The 24429-nt window shown below is 38.9% G+C and overlaps 1 protein-coding gene across 1 annotated transcript in view; it reads left to right on the top strand.

Moving 5' to 3' along the window:
• Window positions 1–255: 255 nt before the first annotated feature.
• The window catches only part of ME1 (malic enzyme 1), a gene marked incomplete at both ends in the record, with an annotated part of 189115 nt that continues 164941 nt past the window's right edge, over window positions 256–24429 (top strand). Inside the window, one exon of the mRNA XM_079716087.1 lies at window positions 256–333. Coding sequence (XP_079572213.1) covers window positions 256–333 — 78 coding nt within the window. The remainder of the gene's footprint in view (window positions 334–24429) is intronic.

Here is a 24429-nt window from a genome sequence, read left to right on the forward strand (position 1 = left end):
CTCCTTGCTCCCCGCTCGCCTCTCCCCCAGCCATGACTCAGCGCTTCTCGCAGGCTGCAGGGCTGGGGACACGGGCTCCTCGCCGGCCCCTCCCGCCGCGTCCACCCCTCTCTCCCACCCACGCCCGCCCACGGCCGCCGGCCCTTCCCCAGCGCCGCCGCCGCCGCCGCCGCCACAGTCAGCTCGGGCGTCCCGGCAGCATCAGCCGCCCGACCCGGCCGGACACGACCCCGCCGACCCCGCGCGCCGTCCGCCATGCAGCCCCAAGCCCCCGGCCGCCGACACACCCCCCAGCGCGGCTACGCCGTGACCCGGAGCCCCCAACTCAACAAGGTAAGCCCGCCGGCCCCCCCTCGGTCTCGGTCAAGGTCACGGGCAGGCCCCCCGGCGGCGCAGCGGACGCCGCTTAGCCCTTCCGCCCGCGCCCCCGGGATGCCGCCCCGCCGGAGCGCCCCCCGAGAGCCTGGGCGCGGGCCGAACGGGGGGGCCGAGCGTGGGGGTCGGTGCCCGGGAGCCTGATGGGAAGGGGTGTTGTGGCTCCGCGCCTGGGCATCCTGTTCGGGGAACGGAGGGGACGTAACTTGTTTAAATACCGCTTGGCTTCTCCGAAAGCGGGAGCCGAGGCAAAGAAAGTAGTGGCAGCGAAGTGCGTGAGTGGAGTGTGCCTGTGAAGGTAGCAGGGTGGGCTGCCGGCTCGGCCTCGATGTGCCACGCATGTACGGGGCGCACTTAGGGTGCCCATCACTGGAGGCTGCCGTGCAGCGAGGTGGCCCTACGGGCCCAGCTCGGCCAGAAACGCGTTCTGAGTGGGGTCACGTGAGCAACCGGAAAGTCAAGGCCTCTTGGTTTCTGGAGGGACGCGATTGAGAGGCTGGGAATTCGTGGTGGGTGGCTTCTGCCTCGGGGGCCCTGGTGTGGCCCGGCGCAGAATCCCTGCCCCAGACGTGGGACTGTGGCTAAAGCCGTTCCTATGTCTTTGAACCTGGCCTTCTGGAATTTTTTTTTTTTAAGACTTCTCTTTTTTATGAAAAGGGGAATACAGTGCAAGAGACCTCAGATCCTCATTTCATTTTTCAGATTTTCAGATCCTCATTTCATTTTTCTTCACTGGTGATGTAAACACCTAAGATTTCTCTCAAATGAAAAACACCTCGGAGTGTATCAGTTTGCCGACGAGATACTTAGCAGTCCCATTTATTTTATCGCCAGGATTTGTCTCTGGATTGTTCCTTTGTTTGAGGGTGTGCTTTTTGACATTTCCCTTAGTACATGGAAAATGCCATCAGTGAGCACAGAGGCCTGTTGGGTCATTTGGGGCTCGCTACCAGACGCTTTTTTCCTTCAAGAACTGGACCTCCGCGTCCGCCTCCCCCAACATGGTGCCGGTGATTTGTTAATCATTATTAATGGCTTGAAGACTTGTGATTTCTTTGATTTAACAAACTGTAGCTCCTGTGAGCTCTTTTTGATTTTTGTGATGACAGGCAACTTTTACTTATCTATGATTATTCAGTATTTCTGGTCATAAAGCATTATGAAATTTTAAATATTTCCTACCTATTTTTTTCCTCAGTGATTTTAATTGTTAGTTTGATTTTTCCTTCCTTTTTATTATTCTGCAGGTTGGGGCCTATTTTCAGTAGGAAAAAAAGGGAAAATTTGATGTGACAAAACGATTTATGACTTTCAGGTGTACCTCCTTGCTGTAATTCATGACCAAATAATGGGTTGCCCCTTAAAAAGAACCACGTGAGTGGTATAACCTGTTTGAATTTCCTCCAGTCAGGCGCCAGGGTGTCTGTTTCAAGGGGTTGATGGAATAGGCAATCCCTGAGCAAGAGTCGTTATGCCTTTACTGTTTACATCAAGAATTTAAGAGTCCTGTACCACAATGTTCATTGCAGCACAGTTTACAATAACCAGGACCTGGAAGCAACCTAAGTGCCCATCATCGGATGAATGGATAAAGAAGATGTGGCACATATATACAGTGCAATATTACTCAGCCATAAAAAGAAACGAAATTGAGTTATTTGTAGTGAGGTGGATGGACCTAGAATCTGTCATACGGAGTGAAGTAAGTCAGAAAGAGAAAAACAAATACCGTATGCTAACACATATATATGGAATCTAAAAAAAAAAAAAAAGTGGTTCTCATGAACCTAGGGGCAGGACAGGAATAAAGACACAGACACAGAGAATGGACTTGAGGACACGGGGAGGGGGAAGGGTAAGCTGGGACGAAGTGAGAGAGTGGCATGGACATATATACACTACCAAATGTAAAATAGATAGCTAGTGGGAAGCAGCTGCATGGCACAGGGAGATCAGCTGGGTGCTTTGAAACCACCTACAGGGGTGGGATAAGGAAGGTGGGAGGGAGACGCATGAGGGAGGGGATATGGGGATGTATGTATACATATAGCTGATTCACTTTGTTATACAGCAGAAACTAACACAACACTGTAAAGCAATTATACTCCAGTAAAGATGTTAAAAAAAAGAGAAAAGAATTTATGCTCTTGAAATCCTTTTAACTCCTGTTCAAGAGTAAGGGTTAATTTCCACTTAAGAATAATATCACAGAAATCTTCCACCAAAGGCATTAAGGTGTGGTATCTAATGTGTTAAGAACACGTGTTTTGACTTTGTAACTGAACTTTATTGTCTGCATAGTATCAAATTGGATTTAAAATCCAGGTGGCCAGCTTTGGAGTGATTAATGGAATAAGCTTTACTCTTCTTGTTCAGTCCTAAGACAGTTCTGTGGTACCTCATGGAAGTCACAAAACATCCTCATATGTACCACTGAAACTATAGTTGTGGGATCTTCTTGATGGGCGCTGCTCTGAAGACCTCTGGGCCTTTAAGTTTTCCAGTAGCTTGATTACCACAAAAATCATTTGTGGTAACCTTGGCTGCAAAGAAACTCTAGTAGATCTTCCCCCCTATAACCCCCCAGCCTGTCGTCTGGCTACACTAAGCCTTCTTCAGCCACTGTCACACAGACCTTCATCACCTTACCTTTGGGTAACTGGGACAGTTTTCCTGGTTTTATTTTCAGTATTATAGTCTGTCCTACGCGTAGGTATGAAAGAAATATCTTCATCAATTAGCATTTTCTTCATGTTGTTCTTCTGTTATCCAAGTATTTTTAGTATGATATTATCTCCTATTACATTGAATGTAAAATCAGTCTGTCAGTTAGGTCTACTGTCTTCTCCACATTTATCTCATTAGGTCCCCAATTTAGCCTTCCACTTAAAATATATTTGCTGAATGTCTTACTTAGTACTTGCCTTTTTGTCTGTGCGTAATTCCTACAATGAAAATGTCATTAGTTAATTTAATAATGATCTCTTTGGGGAAGACTTTCCTAATTATCTTAGTCCTATTAACATTACTTAACACCTCTGTTTTTTATGTATTCAGTTGTAACATGTCATTTGGTATTTACTGCATTGTATTTTTTCTTATTTGATTTAGATTGCCATAGGAATCATAATCCTTAGTACAGAATTTTGCTCATTTAACATTAAATAAATGTTTATTTAATGGAGAGATGAGCCATGTTAAAACAGTCTTTTTTTTTTGGTCTTCCAAACAGAACTCACCTTTTAAAGCAGGTAGCTTTTAAAGTGGTAGGTTGAGTATCATTCTAAGACATTTCTCCTCTTTAATGTAATTTCTTGTAAGTAAATTCACATTGAAGTCTAAAGCTCAGTTGACTCCATATACCATTGTATTGTGTAATGGCATATAGTCAGAAAAGGTGGAATTTGGTTTAAGCCTGACCATGCCATGAAATTTTAATTATTTGCTGGATAAGCTTTGGGAGGTGCTTAATCTTGGTACAAATTGAGGTAAACAGGAGATGTGATCTGAATTAAAAAATAAAGAATTTAAGGGAATTCCCTGGCAGTCCAGTGGTTAGAACTCTGTGCTTTCAGTGCCGAGAGCCCGGGTTCAGTCCCTCATCCCTCTTTGGGGAACTAAGATCCCCCAAGCTGTGTGGCACAGCCAAATAATAATAATAATAATAATAATAATAATAATAAAATAAAGAATTTAAAAAACCTTAGAGAAATAGAATCTTTCTTCACTGGTAATAATTCATGTCTGGTTCTTACTGTTTGTATACTCAAGTATACATCATTGCAGGTAGGGTTTCATCATAGCATTTGGAGAAGCATTTCTACCTCACACTTACGAGATTCAGTATCTTTCTGTTCACAGAAATTACTTTTGAGGTGCTTATCTTTGTCTGTGTTATATAGGCTCATCTAATTTAATGTTTAATGTTTATAATTTTCAAGGGTACTGCCTGATTTAGATGAGTTGTATTTCAAATTTTTTCTCAGGAATTTTCAATAATAGACATTAATAATGTTTCATAAATCACTCTTCAAAATTAAAATTCTACATGCAAAAATAATCATACTTATTTTTTTATTTCTCGACTTATTAGTTTGCTTTATTTGTGCAATGGTAGAAAACACTAATTCATACTTTAATCATAATTAAGTTGTGTTTACATGGTTTCTGTATCTTTAAGATGAAATGATAATGTGACCTGCAAGTAAATCTCTCAAAGATACCACATTTTAGGCAGTTAGATCCAGTTTAAGATAGTGATGGTGATTTATCTAAGTCAGTTTTGGTTAGCTTATTAACTTTTAAATGTGAGAAATGAGCTTCTGGGCAAGTGCTTTTGTAGATGTTTGTCTTCGTATGTCGAGACCTAATGAGCTGAATGTGTTGTAGGGAAAAAAGAGAGAAACAAGGCTGATGACTATGAAGGAAAGTTACTTTAAACCCCCTCTTTTTCTTCAGTGTAAACTATAACAGAATGAATCATTCAGAAAGTTTTCACCTAGTACAGTTCTCTGGAGTTGCCTCAGCAATATGATAAACGGATATATTATTTAACGTGGAATCCCACTGATGTGAAGCCCGTTGTAATGAAGTGTTCAGCCATACACCTCCATATTTGTCTATTGCCTTGGTAATGCAGGATAGTACAAAACCAAACAATGCGGTGCTCTAATGAGTAGAAAGATGAATTTGATTTGAGAACTGGTGATGTGGAGTACAGAAAATGTTGAAGAGAGGAATAGGTTTGAGGTTTTTCATTTTGTGTTCTGATGTCCTTCAGACTTTCGGGCAAGTGTGGAAAATGTGAAATAATGGAATGAACCCTCTAAGACTTTGTGTCTAGAAGAAATGAGTCCAAGTCACAATTCTTTTCATTAGCGGTTGTGAGATTTTGAGTGAGATTTTCTTAACTGGCTTCAGTTACTGTCTTTATAAAATAGAATGATGATTTCATTTATTTATCTCTTTCAAATTTTAACAAATATTCAGAATCCACTATATGCTAGGTAATATTCTGGGTGCAGGGGATATAGCAATGAATAAGATTCCTGCTTTGCGTGTACTTACATTTCCATTTGAAATATGAATTCTGTTTTACCTCTTCCCTCAGATATTAAAGAGTGATATTAGTTTTTTCTGACATATATTATAAAACAGGTTTTTTATTACTACAACTAATTATTGTTATGATAATATTTTTACATAGAGAGTCTGAACTCATAGCTGGAACGGTTATGAAGTACTTATTTTTAAATGTACTTTTTACCCCCTTCTCTCTTGAATTTTTGATTTAACAAATCAAACATGATTGTGTGACCTATTAAATTTATGAGTGTCATAGTAAAAAATAAAACTACACTTTCTCTCTGGGAGAGACAGATGGACATTTTACTCTCAGATTCATATAAGTCAGCCTGACTGAGATCACATGTCCTTTGCAGTCTTTCATAGCTTTTCACAGAATGCCAGGTGTAGGTTAAAAAATGTCTTTAGAAAAAGAACAAGGAAAGCTTTTTGCTTCTCAGTGCTCTGCTCAAAGTGTGTGAAGGCTTGGAAGTGTGAAAGAAAGGTAGAGGTATGCCCTGGGGAGTTAAAATTGCTGAGGTGAGAGCAGTGACATGCAAAGATACGGAATTTAAAAGTTCCAGTGGTGTGAAACCAGCCTTTAATCTATTTGACTTTGGAAGTAATCAGTTACTCTGACAAAACAAGTATATGGACCATTTTCCAATGGCTTTCAAAACTGACATGACCAAATACTGTTACAGGCTCCAAGTGGCCTGATTTGGTCTATTCATTACATCATTATTTATTTTATGTTACTGAGCCAACTCAACAAACTTGTTGATAGTGTATGGACCCAGAATTGATCAGCAAACATGTTACAGTTCAGTAGGACTAAGCTGGGAATGTTTCTAAGCTAAATTATTAAGAAATTTTCTTAGACATGGGGCCTAAATATAAAGTGTGGTTGTTTGTATTCTTAAAGTGCTATTTAAAATATTTTATGGCTTATATATTAATTTTTACCTGTCTGTAGCTTCATGTATGTAATATAGTACACTTTAAAACAAAGGATTAGTGTTGCCTTAAATGAATTTAGAGAATTTAAAACATCAATATTTTTCCTCAGGCCCTGAAGATATATGTAAGTTAGCCATCAACTAAACTGGTTTCAGATACTTGAGGCCTTTGAGATTAAAGACAGGGGAGAGACACTTTGCCTTTAAATTTCTGTAGTTTAATCTGGTAGTTTGGGAAGTCAATATAGTAATTGATAATGTTCTCTAAAACATGGAAATGCAACTATTAGGTTTCTATGCTAAAAACAAACCCTAGACCTAAAACACTAATTTTTTTAAAAATGGTTGAGTAAGAACATCAGCAAAAGTACTTACATGTTCATAGGAACATGGTTCTATGAATTACATCAGGAATACATTATGAGTATCCCTGCAGTAGTTAAATTCTAAACTGTCTCACTAGGACCTGACCATCTGGAGACTGAAGGAGGCCTAAGACTCCATTAAAATATTAAGGCTGGGCCTCTTAAGCTTGCAATGTATTAAAATACATTTAAAACATCTATTCAGAGTCCTCTAAGAGATTTAAAACATTTTTTGATTGTGAGACAGTGTATATATACATACATAATATATGTGTAAACACATTGTTATGGGCTGAATTGTGTCCTCCCCAAAATCATATGTTGAAGTTCTAACCCCAGTCTCTCTGTATTTAACCATATTTGGAGATAAGGTCTTTAAAGAGGTAATTAAATTAAAATCAGGTCTTTAGGGTGGGCCCTAATCCAATATGACTGATGTCCTTATAAGAAGAGGAGATAGGGATACATAAACAGGAAAGTCAGTGTGAAGACAGTGGGAGAAGATAGGCATCTACAGGTCAATGAGAGAAGCCTCTGAATGTAAACAGCCCTGCCCACAGACATCTTGACTGTGAGAAAATGAATTTTGTTGTTTTAGCCACCCAGTGTGGTACTTTGTTATGGCACCTTTAGCAAACTAACACATTTATGTAATTGAAACCAAATTTTATAATACAATACTTGCTGTATATAGCACACTCTAGTACTATCCCATTTCAGATTTTTAAAAATGTTGGTTGTGATTCATTAATTAATCACAATCCATTTAATCCATTTTAAAATCCGAGTTAAAAAAAATCTGCTCTGTTGCTTAAGTAGTGCATTTATGTGCTTGGGAGGATTATTGCAGAGTGACTTTCTCTTCTGTGTCTTAGTGTTGTATATGAAGTTTGAGTTTGTCTTGGCAGTACTGGCCCAACCTCCTTTTGTTTTTCCATCTACTTGTCCAAATTGAGGTATGTCTTAAACCAATAATCTTGAAACTATGAGAATGTTATTGTTGTAACTAATATTGGCAGGTCTGGTTAGTAAGCCAAACAGTGTCCTTACTTATGTACCCAGAGCCAATAAGAAATTGAAACTTGGTTAGTGAGCATTTTTATGGACCTTTAAACTTTTTACTTATTCAAAATCTTGCTTATATTTAATTTTTACATATGTTAACTATATCATAATAATATGACAGGATTGAGAGCAAACAAATTTGTCATTATGAATAAATATGAATGAAGATTAACTCTAATAAAATTATTTTCAGATTGTTTCACAAAGCACAGGCAAGCTATGCTGAATATAAGAGATACATTGAGAACGAAATGTTACAGAAAGGCTAAAAATAAAGATACGAGAAAGTGCAAACAGCAAGAAATCAGGGTTATCCTGACATCAGACAATGTAGACATCATGTCAAAAAGCATGAAATGATCAGGACTTCCCTGGTTGCGCAGTGATTAAGAATCCGCCTGCCAATGCAGGGGTCCCAGGTTCAAGCCCTGGTCTGGGAAGATCCCACATGCCGCGGAGCAACTAAGCTCGTGCACTACAACTACTGAGCCTGCATTCGAGAGCCCGCGAGCCACAACTACTGAGCCTGTGTGCCACAACTACTGAGCCTGTGTGCCACAACTACTGAAGCCCACGTGCCTAGAGTCAGTGCTCCACAAGAAGAGAAGCCACTGCAATGTGAAGCTCACGCACCACAATGAAGAGTAGCCCCTGCTCACCTCAATTAGAGAAAGCCCACGTGCAGCAATGAAGACCCAACACAGCCAGGAATAAATAAGTAAATAAATAAATTTATTTTCAAAAAAGAAAAAGCATTAAATGAGACAAAATACATAATGCTGAAAGGTACAATTCTGAATGAAGTTATACATGTAATGAATGTCTATGTACCAGATAACACAGCAGGTACCTTCATAAAAAAGACAGTATAGGACATGCAAAGAGAAATAAAAAAGATGCTAACGCTAGAAGACTTCAACAAATCTCTCTCAGTGCAGGACACATCATAGGGGGGAAAAACTGTTTCCGTACAGTAACTTCTTCCTCAAATTTCTCAGGAAATTTACGTTTTTCCAAATCATGAGAATATTCAGTTGAGAAATTGGGAAAATGAGAAAGCTTAGTAAATAACAGAGATATTACTGATTAGAAGGACCCAATGACAAAAGGAAGAGCTGGAAATTTACTTGTAGAGTCAGAGGTTAAGGTTGACATTTCATGGATCTTCACAGCAGTAATGATCTAATCAGTCAGTTTTGCTTGTAGCCGTTGCCAGTTTCTGACAATATCTGTCTTTTAGTTTCTGTGTTTAGACCATTCACACTTCATGTAATTATTAATGTTTGGATTTCTGTCCAGCATTTTATTATTAGGTGTCTGTTTGTTCTGTTTTTTATTCTTCTGTTTCTCCTTTCCTGCCTTCTTGTGTATTATTTGAATATTTTTATTATTCCCTTGTAATTTCTCTATTGAGTTTTTTTAAAAAATAAATTTATTTATTTATTTATTTTTGGCTGTGTTGGGTCTTCATTGCTGTGTGTGGGCTTTCTCTTGTTGTGGCGAGCAGGGGCTTCTCTTGTTGCAGAGCATGGGCTCTAGTTGTGTGGGCTTCAGTAGTTGTGGCTCACGGGCTCTAGAGCACAGGCTCAGTAGTTGTGGCGCACAGGCTTAGTTGCTCCGTGGCATGTGAGATCTTCCTGGACCAGGGCTCCAACCCATGTCCCCTGCATTGGCAGGCAGATGCTTAACCACTGTGCCACTAGCGAAGTCCTCTACTGAGTTTTTTACAATATCTCTTTGTATAGTCTTTTTTATTAGTTGCTATGGAAATTATGATATACATAACTTTTCACAATCTACTTAAAATGAACATTTGCCACTTAATTGGAGTACAGAAATCTTACCATCATATAGGTCTCACTATGTTCCTCTGTTTATGTTATAGGTGTTATATGTTTTACATCTTCATATGTGTATTACATAGTATTTTAAAAATTGAGATATAATTGACAATTGATATAGTTTCAGGTGTAAAACATAATGATTCAATATTTGTATATATTGTGAAATGATCACAATAGGTCTAATTAACATCCATCCTTGTACGTAGTTGCAAAAATTTTTTTCTTGTGATGAGAACTTTAAAGATCTACTCTTTTAGTGTCCCAGTATGCAATACAGTGTTATTAACCACAGTCACCTTGCTGTACATTACATCCCCAGGACTTATTTATTTTATAGCTGGAAGTTTGTACCTTTTGACGCCCTTCACCCGTTTTGCCCATTCCTTATTCCTTACCTCTGGCAACCACCAATCTGTTCTCTGTATCTATGAGCTCGTCTCTTTTTTTGTTTTTGTTTTTTGATTTCACATATAAGTGAGATCATACAGTATTTGTCTTTCTCTGTCTGCCTTACTTCACTTTAGCATAATGCCCTCAAGGTCCATCCAGCTTACTGCAAATGGCAAGATTTTCTTCTTTTTCATGGCTGAATAATATTCCATTGTAAATATTTACACCACACTTTCTTTATCCATTCATCCATTATGGACACTTAGGTTGTTTCCCTATCTTGGCTATCGTAAATAATGCTGCAGTGAACATGGGGTTCATATATCCTTTTGAGTTAGTGTTCTGTGTCCTTTAGATAAATACCAAGAAGTGGAGTTTCTGCATATGGTAGCTGTATTTTTAAATTGGGGAAGAACCTCCATACTGTTTTCCATAGTGGCTGCACCAATTTCACTTGTACTAACAGTGCTCAAGGAGTCACTTTTTTCCACATCCCTGCTGACACTTGTTATTTCTTGTCTTTTTGATAATAGTCATTCTAACAGCTGTGAGGTGATATCTCATTGTATTTTTTTTTTTTTTTTTTTTTTTTTTGCGGTACACGGGCCTCTCAGTGTTGTGGCCTCTCCTGTTGTGGAGCACAGGCTCCGGACGCGCAGACTCAGCGGCCATGGCTCACAGGCCCAGCTGCTCTGCGGCACATGGGATCCTCCTGGACCGGGACACGAACCCATGTCCCCTGCATCAGCAGGCGGACTCTCAACCACTGTGCCACCAGGGAAGCCCTCATTGTGGTTTTGATTTTCATTTTCCTGATGATTAGTGATATTGAGCACTCTCCTATGTGCCTGTTGGTCAACTGTATGTCTTCTTTGGAAAAATGTCTGTTCAGATCTTCTGCCTGTTTTTTTTGTTTGTTTTATTTTTAATCAGATTCTTTGTTTTTTTGCTTTGATTTGTATGAAAAAAATTTTTGATGTGATAATTTAATGTAATGTTTATAACTTTTGATTTTAATTGTGATACATGTTTTAAAGAGTTTAAGAGGGAAAGGACAATCTATTATAGTTACTGAGACATTTACTGTTTCGGTTACTCTTCTTTTATTCCTGATATTTCAAGTTTTCCTTAGGTATCATTTCCCTTCCACTTAAAGGATTTCCTTTAGCATTTCTTTCAGAGCATTTTGCTGGAGACCAGTTGTCCTCTTTTTCCTCCCTCTGAGAATGCCTTTATTTCATTTTCATTTCTGAAGGATATTTCCTTTTTTCCTTTGAATTTTTGAATTTTATTTTTTTTATACAGCAGGTTCTTATTAGTCATCCATTTTATACACATCAGTGTATACATGTCAATCCCAATCTCCCAATTCATCACACCACCACCACCATACCCTGCCACTTTACCCCCTTGATGTCCATACGTTTGTTCTCTACACCTGCGTCTCAATTTCTGCCCTGCAAACTGGTTCATCTGTACCATTTTTCTAGATTCCACATATATGCGTTCATATACGATATTTGTTTTTCCCTTTCTGACTTACTTCAATCTGTATGACAGTCTCTGGATCCATCCAGGTCTCTACAAATGACCCAATTTCATTCCTTTTTATGGCTGAGTAATATTCCATTGTATATATGTACCACATCTTTTTTATCCATTCATCTGTCGATGGGCATTTAGGTTGCTTCCATGACCTGGCTCTTGTAAGTAGTGCTGCAGTGAACATTGGGGTGCATGTGTCCTTTTGAATTATGGTTTTCTCTGGGTATATGCCCAGTGGTGGGATTGCTGGATCATATGGTAATTCTATTTTTAGTTTTTTAAGGAACCTCCATACTGTTCTCCACAGTGGTTGTAACAATTTACATTCCCACCAACAGTGCAAGAGGGTTCCCATTTCTCCACCCTTCGCCAGCATTTCTTGTTTATAGATTTTCTGATGATGCTTATTCTGACTGGTGTGAGGTAAGACCTCATGGTAGTTTTGACTTGCATTTCTCTAATAATTAGTGACATTGAGCAGCTTTTCATGTGCTTCTTGGCCATCTGTATGTCTTCTTTGGAGAAATGTCTATTTAGGTCTTCTGCCTATTGTTGGATTGGGTTGTTTGTTTTTTTAATATTGAGCTGCCTGAGCTGCTTATATATTTTGAGATTAATCCTTTGTTCATTGATTCGTTTGCAAATATTTTCTCCCATTCTGAGGGTTGTCTTTTTGTCTTGTTTGTAGTTTCCTTTGCTGTGCAAAACCTTTTAAGTTTCATTAGGTCCCATTTGTTTATTTTTGTTTTTATTTCCATTACTCTAGGAGGTGAATCAAAAAAGATCTTGCTGTGATTTATGTCAAAGAGTGTTCTTCCTATGTTTTCCTCTAAGAGTTTTATAGTATCTGGTCTTACATTTAGGTCTCTAATCCATTTTGAGTTTATTTTTGTGTGTGGTGTTAGGGAATATTCTAATTTCATTCTTTTACATGTAGCTGTCCAGTTTTCTCAGCACTACTTATTGAAGAGACTGTCTTTTCTCCACTGTATATCCTTGCCTCCTTTGTCATAGATTAGTTGACCATAGGTGCATGGGTTTATCTCTGGGCTTTCTATCCTGTTCCATTGATCTATATTTTTGTTTTTGTGCCAGTACCATATTGTCTTCATTACTATAGCTTTGTAGTGTAGTCTGAAGTTAGGGAGTCTGATTCCTCCAGCTCCGTTTTTTTCTCCTCAAGACTGCATTGGCTATTCAGGGTCTTTTGTGTCTCCATACAAATTTTAAGATTTTTTATTATAGTTCTGTAAAAAAATGCCATTGGTAACTTGATAGGGGTTGCATTGAATCTGTAGATTGCTTTGGGTAGTATAGTCACTTTCACAATATTGATTCTTCCAATCCAAGAACATGGTATATCTCTCCATCTGTTGGTATCCTTTTTAATTTCTTTCATCAGTGTCTTACAGTTTTCTGCATACAGGTCTTTTGTCTCCCTAGGTAGGTTTATTCCTAGGTATTTTATTCTTTTTGTTGCAATGGTAAATGGGAGTGTTTCCTTAATTTCTCTTTCAGATTTTTCATCATTAGTATATAGGAATGCCAGAAATTTCTGTGCATTAATTTTGTATACTGCTACTTTACCAAATTCATTGATTAGGTCTAGTAGTTTTCTGGTGGCATCTTTAGGATTCTCTATGTATAGTATCATGTCATCTTCAAACAGTGACAGTTTTACTTCTTCTTTTCCAATTTGTATTCCTTTTATTTCTTTTTCTTCTCTAATTGCCTTAGCTAGGACTTTCAAAACTATGTTGAATAATAGTGGTGAGAGTGGACACCCTTGTCTTGTTCCTGATCTTAGAGGAAATGCTTTCAGTTTTTCACCATTGAGAATGAGGTTTGCTGTGGGTTTGTCGTATATGGCCTTTATTATGTTGAGGTAGGTTCCCTCTATGCCCACTTTCTGGATAGTTTTTAGCATAAATGGGTGTTGAATTTTGCCAAAAGCTTTTTCTGCATCTATTGAGATGATCATATGGTTTTTCTTCTTCAATTTGTTAATATAGTGCATCACATTGATTGAATTGCATATATTGAAGAATCCTTGCATCCCTGGGATAAATCCCACTTGATCATGGTGTATGATTCTTCTAATGTGTTGTTGGATTCTGTTTGCTAGTATTTTCTTGGGGATATTTGCATCTGTATTCATGAGTGATATTATTCTGTAATTTTCTTTTTTTGTAGTATCTTTGTCTGGTTTTGGTATCAGGGTGATGGTGGCCTCATAGAATGAGTTTGGGAGTGTTCCTTACTCTGCAATTTTTTGGAGGAGTTTGAGAAGGATGGGTATTAACTCTTCTCTAAATGTTTGGTAGATGTCACCTGTGAAGCCATCTGGTCCTGGACTTCTGTTTGTTGGAATATTTTTAATCAGTTTCAGTTTCATTACTTTTGATTGGTCTGTTCATATTTTCTGTTTCTTCCTGGGTCAGTCTTGGAAGGTTATACCTTTCTAAGAATTTGTCAATTTCTCTAGGTTGTCCATTTTATTGGCATAGAGTTGCTTGTAGTAGTCTCTTAGGATGCTTTGTATTTCTGCGGTGTCTGTTGTAACTACTCCTTTTTCATTTCTAATTTTATTGATTTGAGTCCTCTCCCTGTTTTTCTTGATGAGTCTGGCTAATGGTTTATCAATTTTGTTTATCTTCTCAAAAAACCATCTTTCAGTTTTATTGATCTTTGCAATTGTTTTCTTTGTTTCTATTTCATTTATTTCTCCTCTGTTCTTTATGATTTCTTTCCTTCTACTAACTTTGGGTTTTGTTTGTTCTTGTTTCTGAAGTTCCTTAGGTGTAAGGTTAGATTGTTAATTTGATATGTTTGTTGTTTCTTGAGGTAGGATTGTATTGCTATAAGCTTCACTCTTAAAACTGCTTTTGCTGCATCCCATAGGTTTTGGATCATTGTGTTTTCATTGTCATTCTCTTTAGGTATTTTTTTATTTCCTCTTTGATTTCCTCAGTGATCTCTTGGTTATTTAGAAACATATTGTTTAGCCTCCACGTGTTTGTGTTTTTTACGTTTTTTTCCATGTAATTGATTTCTAATCTCATAGCATTGTGGTCAGAAAAGATGCTTGATATGATTTCAGTTTTCTTAAATTTACTGAGGCTTGATTTGTGACCAAAGATGTGATCTATCCTGGAGAATGTTCCCTGTGTACTTGAGAAGAAAGTGTAATCTGCTGTTTTGGGATGGGATGTCTTATAAATATCAATTAAATCTATCTGGACTGTTGTGTCATTTAAAGCTTGTGTTTCCTTATTAACTTTCTGTTTGGATGATCTGTCCATTGGTGTAAGTGAGGTGTTATAAAGTTCCCCATTATTATTGTGTTACTGTCGATTCCCTCTTTTATAGCTGTTAGCAGTTGCTTTATGTATTGAGGTGCTCCTATGTTGAGTGCATGTATATTTATAATTGTTATATCCTCTTCTAGGATTGATCCCTTGATCATTATGTAGTGTCCTTCCTTGTCTCTTGTAACATTCTTTATTTTAAAGTCTATTTATCTGATATGAGTATTGCTACTCCCGCTTTCTTTTGATTTCCATTTGCATGGAATATCTTTTTCCATCCCCTTACTTCCAGTCTGCATGTGTACATAGGTCTGAAGTGGGTCTCTTGTAGATAGCATATATATGGGTCTTGTTTTTGTATCCATTCAGTGAGCCTGTGTCTTTTGGTTGGAGTACTTAATCCATTCACATTTAAGGTAATTATCTATATGTATGTTCCTATGACCATTTTCTTAATTGTTTTGGGTTTGTTTTTGTAGGTCCTTTTCTTCTCTTGTGTTTCCCACTGAGAGAAGTTCCTTTAGCATTTGTGGTAGAGCTGGTTTGGTGGTGCTGAATTGTATTAGCTTTTGCTTGCCTGTAGAGCTTTTGATTTCTCCATCGAATCTGAATGAGATCCTTGCCAGGTAGAGTAATCTTGGTTGTAGTTTCTTCCCTTTCATCACGTTAAGTATGTCATGCCACTCCCTTCTGGTTTGTAGAGTTTCTGCTGAGAAATCAGCTGTTAACCTTATGGGAGGTTATGTATGTTATTTGTCATTTTTCCCTTGCTGCTTTCAATAATTTTTCTTTGTCTTTAATTTTTGCCAGTTTGATTACTATGTGTCTCAGCATGTTTCTCCTTGGGTTTATCCTGTGTGGGACTCTTGGCACTTCCTGGAGTTGGGTGGCTATTTCCTTTCCCCATGTTAGGGAAGTTTTCCACTATAATCTCTTCCAATATTTTCTCAGGTCCTTTCTCTTTCTCTTCTCCTTCTGGGACCCCTATAATGTGAATTTTGTTGCATTTAACGTTGTCCCAGAAGTTTCTTAGGCTGTCTTCATTTCTTTTTATTCTTTTCTCTTTATTGTTTTCTACAGCAGTGAATTCCACCATTCTGTCTTTCAGGTCACTTATCTGTTCTTCTGCCTCAGTTATTCTGCTATTGATTCCTTCTAGTGTGTTTTTCATTTCAGTTATTGTATTATTCATCTCTGTTCTTTAATTCTTCTAGGTCTTTGTTAAATATTTCTTGCATCTTCTCGATCTTTGCCTCCATTCTTTTTCTGAGGTCCTGGATTATCTTCACTATCATTATTCTGAGTTCTTTTTCCGGACGGTTTCCTATCTCCACTTTGTTTAGTTGTTTTTTGGGGGTTTTATCTTGTTCCTTCATCTGGTACATAGCCCTCTGCCTTTTCATCTTGTCTATCTTTCTGTGAATGTGGTTCCACAGGTTGCAGGATTGTAGTTCTTCTTGCTTCTGCTGTCTGCCCTTTGGTGGGTGAAGGTATCTAAGAGGCTTGTGCAAGTTTCCTGATGGGAGGGACTGGTGGTGGGTAGAGCTGGGTGTTGCTCTGGTGGGCAGAGCTCAGTAAAACTTTAATCTGCTTGTCTGCTGATGGGTGTGGCTGAGTTCCGTCCCTGTTGGTTGTTTGGCATGAGGAGACCCAACTCTGGAGCCTACCTGGGCTCTTTGGTGGGGCTAATGGCTGACTCTGGGAAGGCTCACACCATGGAGTACTTCCCAGAACTTCTGCTGCCAGTGTCTTTGTCCTCATGGTGAGACACAGCCAACCCCTGCCTCTGCAGGAGACCCCCCAACACTAGCAGGTGGGTCTGGTTCAGTCTCCCCTGGGTTCACTGCTCCTTCCCCTGGGTCTCGATGCGCACACTACTTTGTGTGTGCCCTCCAAGAGTGGAATCTCTCTTTCCCCAAGTCCTGCCAAAGTCCTGCAATCAAATCCCACTAGCCTTCAAAGTCTGAGTCTCTAGGAATTCCTCCTCCCATTGCCAGACCCCCAGGTTGGGAAGCCCGACGTGGGGCTCAGAACCTTTACTCCAGTGGGTGGACTTCTGTGGTATAAGTGTTCTCCAGTTTGTGAGTCACCCACCCAGCAGTTACGGGATTTGATTTTTTTGTGATTTTTGCCCCTCCTACCATCTCATTGTGGCTTCTCCTTTGTCTTTGGATGTGGGGTATCTTGTTTGGTGAGTTCTAGTGTCTTCCTGTCGATGGTTGTTCAACAGTTAGTTGTGATTCCCATTCTCCCGCAAGAGGGAGTGAGAGCACGTCCTTCTACTCCGCCATCTTGAACCAATTCTAGGTTGACAGTTGTTTTCCTTCAACGCTTTAATAATGCCATTTCTCTTTCTCTTGGCCTCCCTTATTTCTGATGAGAAATCTGCAGTCATTTGAAAAGTCATGTGTATGTGATGTCATTTTTCTTTGGCTTATTTGAAGATGTTTTCTTTATTTTTTAGTTTTCAGCAACTTGAACATAATTTTTCTGGGTTTGGATTTCTTTATCTTCTTGGGGTTTGCTGAGCTTCTTGAGTTTTTCAGTTTATGTCTTGTGCTAAAATTGATAAGTTTTTAGCCATTATTTCTCCAAATGTTTTTTTTTTTTTTCTCTGCTTTTGGATTCTGTTGAAATAAATGTTTGGCCTTTTGGTATTGTCCCACAGGTCTCTGAGGCTCTGACTTTTTTTTCAGTCTTTTTTTTCTTTTTTCTTTTCAGATGGTTAATTTCTAATTATCTCTCTTTAAGTTAATTTAGTCTCTGCTCTTATACCTCATTTCTGTTCTTGAGAACATCCAATGAATATTTTATTTCAGTTATTGTATTTTTCAGTTCTGAAATTTCCATTAGGATTTTTATAGCTTTTCTTTCTTGGCCAAGACTTTTTATCTTTCCATTTGTTTCAAAATGTTTGGCCCTTATGGTTTGCAGCATAGTTGCAATAACATTGTAAGTCTTCATGTGATAATTCCATTGTATGTGTCATCTGAGGACTGGCGTTTGTCGATTTTTTTCCTTTGAGAATTAACAGTTTCCTGTTTCTTTATATGCTGAATAATTTTTGCATGTATTCTGGATATTTGCATATTAGGAGAATCTAGGTTTTGGTTAAATCCTCAAGGGAATGCTGTCCTTTTTAGTTTTTTGCAGCCACTCAACCTGGTTAGGTCAGTTTGAAAGTTGGACTCATCTTCTGTGGGTTGTGGTTCCAGTATCAATTATGTTTTCAAACCCTACTTTGTAGTTCTGCTTGGATCTGTTCATCATGTGCATTGCTTAGTGGCCAGTGTAGGATCTATGCAGTGGTTTACTCTATAGTTTAGTTCTGAGGTCCTTTGTTAGGCTGTTTAAGATCAGATCTATACATGCATAGCTTAGAGGTGACCTCAGGAGTTTATATACAACTTTACGAGATTACTTTCTTGAGTTTCCTTTTCTCTGTGATCTTTCTGATGCTTTTTGTCTTCTTGAGGTCCCCCCTTTCCAGCCCAGTAGCCAGAAAACTGTGCCTTTAGTTTCCCTGCTCTGCTATGTGTTTCCTCCAGGTGCGTTTGTATCTGGGGCCAAGTTTTACTGGAAGACAGAGAAAAATGCAACAGACATTTGACCCATGATCTTGGGACCATTGCTCCTTTGGTTAAGAAGAATGGTTTTCCTCCCTCAGAATTTTAGACATCTACAGTGGCTCCTGCCATCCACTATGGGATTGCCTGGGGGTTGGGACTGGAGGGAATGGAAAATAATAGTGAACTTCCCTCCTTGGTGACCTTTAAAAGAGTACCCTTTTCTGATTCTTGGACCAGAAAGAGAAATCTTTGGTTGGCACTCTTTTTGCCTGCACTCAGTTGCATTCCCAGCTTTTGTGCTGCTTTTTTTTTTTTTTTTTGCGGTATGCGGGCCTCTCACTGTTGTGGCCTCTCCCGTTGCGGAGCACAGGCTCCGGACGCGCAGGCCCAGCGGCCATGGCTCACGGGCCCAGCCGCTCCGCGGCATGTGGGATCTTCCCGGACTGGGGCACGAACCCGTGTCCCCTGCATCGGCAGGCGGACTCTCAACCACTGCGCCACCAGGGAAGCCCTGTGCTGCTTTTTGAGTCAAGGCCAGTTGATTACAGAGGGATATGAAAAAAAAAAGCCAGGTCATACTGGAGGGCAAACTCTAAGAAATGTCACTGATGCTTTGGTGGTACCTTGGATTCTGGTCTTCTTCCCCAGTTCTTTTCCTACCATTTATGCTTCAGAGTTTTCACATAGCTGCTCATTGGATTTAGTGGGAGAGACAAGAAAAAGTATGCTTACACCAGCTTGCACAGGACCAGAACCCTTAGATTGTTATTTTAAAGGTGTGAATGTGTGAAACTAAGTCTAACTTAAGATTTTAAGTTTCAGGGGAAAAAAAAATCGGGGAATCAGCTCTCAAATGTTTATTCACATTTTTTTTGCCCATTTTACTGAGGACATATTTTCTACAGCCAAATAAATATTAGTAATAAAGGTTAATTCTGTGGAAAATGGTTCATTTCTATGTAGAGTTCTATGGAAATATTTCTGTATTCTAAGGATTTAGAAAGATGATTGGTTTTTGTTTTTTTTTTACATCTATATAGTACTTCACTTCTGTTCCTCTTCATGTTATGATGAAAAAAACACTACAGAAATTACAGTATTCAGTGTTCCTTGGTGGAGGTGGGTTGCAGGGTGGTTATGCTGGTTTGTATTATAGCTTCATCTTTCAACATAGTTGCTCATAGGCCCTGGAATATAGTTACGTATTCTGCAAAAAAAGTTTATTGAAGGGATAAATGAGGGATCATTCTTGAAGTCATTCTTATAGCTCTGTTCTACCTTTCAGATGTGGCCATAACCTCTTCACAGGTCACATGCCACTTGAGGGATGTTTATGCTGTTGGGTGTGTGTTGGAGAATCTCTTCCCTTTAGTGAGTATAAGGATGACCAGTGTATCATTTAGAATTAGACTTTGCTACATATAACAAACAAAAAACAACAAAACAGCAGTGACTCACTTAAGACCTAGCTTATTTCTCTTTCACACGTGAAGGAACTTAGAGGTAGACAGTCTGGGGCTGTTTGGTGGGTCCACAGAGTCATCAGGGACGTTGCTGCTCTGCCGTCTTCAAGAGCACTTCTTGGTCCTAACCAGCTCTAGGTTTATAGACGTCATATACTCTTTCCAAGCTGGCTGCTGGAAGAAATGAGAGGAACACAAGAAGGCCTCCTTTCCAGTGGAGTCAGCTTTCTTTAAGGAGCCTTTCCCACAATGCACACAGCACTTCTGCTTCCATATCGTTGCTCAGGACTTTGTCACATGACCGCATCTCACTCCAGGGGAGTCTGGAATGGTAGTCTTTCACCTGATACGTGACTACCCTACATAATATTAGGATTTTCTTGCCGGGGAGGAAAGGGAGAACAGATGTTACAGTAGGCAACTGGCCGTCTCTGCCCAAGCCACAGCTGCCGGAAACGTAAGGATAGCGATTTAACCGATGTAAATAAGAAATATGATCATCTTATTCTTGGAAAATGAGATAAATGGTTCTTAATATGTATGAGTATCCTTACAGGTTCACTGTATAAAAATAAATATACAAAAATTTGACAAGTTTGTTTCCCTCCCATTTCTGTGCCCCGGCTAGCTGTTTTCCTTTTCTGGAGGCAACTGCTGCTTCTGGTGACCAGGGTTTCCATTATAGACTAGAAATATTCTACAAAGTGTGTTTTAAAATATTGTTTGAAGTTAATTTTCATATGTTAAGTTGTCATTGATGTAGGGTATTAATTCCTTAGTGTGGTGGAGAGGAGGTGGTGGTATACAGAGAACGGGCGCAGTTGGGGGGATGTGTGTGAATCAGACGGAGTCGTGGTCCCCAGCTGAGTCCATTGTTAGTTGCCTGGTACTCTGAAACTGGTTCTGAAGCATGGCTTTTTCTTTCTTCACTGAGCCACCTTGAGTATCGGGATTCCTCAGTGTAGGAGTCACAATGCTGTGTGGTGAGTGCTGCCAGCTCCCTGGTAGCATTTTCATGAAACGGCATAACTCACCAGGAAAACAACAGCGACAACTAGATTTAAGGTTTAAAACTTTACCTAGTCAACAGGGCTTGCCTCTTTCATCATTCTTCCCACAGCTGATGTTTCCTTCACTCTGCTCTCTCCAGGAAGCCACGCTTTTCTGCATCGGGGTTTGTGCCTCTCTTTCCGGCATTACCACCTCCGGCGTTTCAGCTGGTCGACCCCTCCTCTTCTACTTGCCCTTAGATCTCAGTTGAACCTCACTGCTCAGTGAGCTCTTCCTTTTTAACCCTCCAGATGAACTTAGATCTTAAGTTTTGCCTTTTCTTTCCCCCGTACTTATCACATTGCTATTTTAGAGTTATTTGTGTAGCTATTCCTATTATATCCTGTTAAGCTCTCTGGACTGCAAACTTCATGAAGCTTTGAACCACATTTAGCATGTCAGTGTTCCATTGGTTTACTGCCTGTAAGCATTGTGAGCATTCACTCAACAAATACTTGTTGAAAAATATTTGGTGAGCATGCTGATTAATTTTGTATCAACTTGACTGGGCCACTGGGTGCCCAGATGTTTGGTCAGACATTATTTGGGGTATGTCTAGGAGGGTGTCTCTGGATGAGATTAACATTTGAATTGGTAGACTGAGTGAAGCACACTTCCATCCCTCATGTGGGTGGGCCTCATTCAATCAGTTGAAGGCCTGGATAGAACAAAAGGGCTGACCCTCCTGTGAGTAAGAGGGAACCCCTCTTGCTGGACTGCCTACAGGCTGGGACATCAGTTTTTTCCTATCTTTGGACCTGAACTGAATCTTTGGCTCTTTCTGGGTCTTGAACCTACTGGCCTTCACACTAGAACCATACTATTGGCACTGCTGGTTTCTCCAGCCGTTGAACTTGGACTAGACCTACACCATTGGCTCTCCAAGTCTCCAGCCTGCCGACTTCAGATCTGGAGACTTGTTGGCTTCCATAATTTCAATGCCTTATAGTAAATTTCTCCATATGTATGATGTATATTCATACACCCTACTGGCTCTGTTTCTCTGGAGAACTCTGATCAATACAGTGAGCTTCACAATCTTCCATAAAATAACTCTGAGAGGAGACAAAATGTTTCTGAAAATCTCAACTGTGGATCTGAAGTAAGAAAGCCATCTTGTGGTATTTCTGGGAATATCATGTGAAGTATACATCCCTTAGGACACTGAAGCATAATTCTCTGCAATAGTTCTTAACATATTTTTTGCCGAAGTCCCCTTTGGAAATTTGGTGAAGTCTGTGACTCCTTAAATCACTGGTTTAAATAAATAGTGTTTTAAATAAATAGTGTTACAAAAGAAACTGGTTATATTGAAATATAGATATCAGAATATTGAAAAATAAATGTGGGATATTATAAGATATATTCCTCTTTATCAAAGACTTAAATAGCAAGACAATATATTTAAATACGGGCAATTTAAAATAAAATTTTATTTTGTAAAGAGGTCAGTATGAAGGTCATCGATATGACTAGACTGTATGCCTGTTCATGTTATAAAACAACCATATTTTGGGTCTAAAACTACTGTAATTTCAAAGTGATGATAAACATAAATGATATTTCAAGATACATGCCACAGATGTAATGTGATATGAAAATATTTGTTATTTCTATTTATGACATAATCACAGGAACTACTACTATTTCTCTTGTCTTCTCCCTTCTTTTATAATGGAAGGAAACACTACATTTCATACAGTTAGTGAGAAAAGATGTCCACATTTAAAGATTCCTGAATTATACCCACTGATTCCTTGAGGGTCTGTGATTATTAGGTCCTTGGACCTCAGGTTCAGAACCTTTGGTAGGGGTCTAAATTGGATCTTCACAAAAAGTACTGACAGGGTCTCTAAAAACTGATTCTTAAATTCAGGAGTTTTCTGACAATACCAAGAATGTGAAGAATAAAAGTCAGTATTTACTTAGCTCTTGTATATTCATGGTTTTATTTTAAAAGTTATTATTAGTAACTCACACATTTTTATCAATATAATACTTTATAATTCACATAGGATGCAAAAATATCTGGTCTCATTTTATCCTCTCAACAACCAAACGAGACACACATAACATGCACATATACTGTGTGTTCCATATGTTTGATTACTCCTATTTAGTAGTTGCACAAGTTGAGGAGAGTCTGCATTTAACCCCAAGCACTTTAAGTACCTGCTCAAAATCATAGTGTTAAATAATATCTACCTGTGAATCAAACTTGGGTCTGAATCCAGATAGTATGCTTTATAGACTTATATTGCCATGAATTCATATTTGCTAGTGAATTATGTGTGTAAATTTAAAGTGTATGGATTAATGGAACCTATAATATATTCAAAATAGACTAGACAGCTGCCTACAACAAAGAATTATCTAGGCCAAAATGTCACTAGTGCTGAGGTTGAGAAACCCTTGTTTAGATGAAGGTACTTTAAAAAAATCCCCACAAACTCTAGCACTTAGGCTGACAGGTAGAAATGTCTTTTTGTCATACCAAGTTGATCTTGAATGCCTGGTTCAAAGTCATTTTAAAAAGCTGTTACAAGTGGATTAATTTAATAAAATAATCTAATGTATGTGTGGAAAGCGCAATTGTTATTTGAGAGATTTCAAATCGTGAGCACTCTGTATTAGTGCACATACTAAAAAATTTTAGTTTGAATTTGAATTAGGCGTGTTGGTTATTCAAAATAGAGCTACAGAGAACTGAACCACATGAAACTGAAAAGTTGTTTCAGATCCATATATTTATCCATTTGTTTATTTAAAATTGATTGAGGCACTGCTCCATCCTGATGTTGGATTAGGTGCTGTTATACAGATATGAATAGCATAGTGCCTGTCCTCCAGAAGCACCTGGGTGAAATAGTAGTTAAACAGAAATAATGAAATATGTGAAGTTCCATGGTAGAAGTACGTGGTGCTGTAGGAGAACATTGGAGGACACCTCCCTAACCCAGAGAGAAGGAGGAAGGCCACCATTCAGGAATCGGCAAGGGTCATTTACAAATTCATGTGTAATTTAATTGGTAACTCAGTGTATTGAATTGCTGTCTACTTTGAGGCTGTAGATTCTTCTGCTACCTCAGAGAGGGAGGAAATCAAATGAAGGCACAATAGACAGTTATCTTGTGGTCCTGATCTTTCTGGTTCACTGTCTTGAGTATTCGCTTTCCATATTATCATAGGCATATTTAGAGGGTTTTGTCTGAGTCACATGTATAATATATTTGTTAGAATAGCGTAAATGTCCATGTGATTACTAGAGACTCTTCTGGCGATGGGTATTACCCATTTGGTTTGGATTATTCATATACATTTCAATCCATGATCTTAGACTTGGTTTTATCGTTTGTGTACATTGATAGTTTCAATAGTTTATTAAGAATTACCAGTCTGCTTACTTAACAGGGACTTTTCTCTACTGTGAAA

The sequence above is a fragment of the Hyperoodon ampullatus genome (genome assembly GCF_949752795.1).
Source record: "Hyperoodon ampullatus genome assembly, chromosome: 12".
In the NCBI taxonomy this organism is placed as follows: domain Eukaryota; kingdom Metazoa; phylum Chordata; class Mammalia; order Artiodactyla; family Ziphiidae; genus Hyperoodon; species Hyperoodon ampullatus.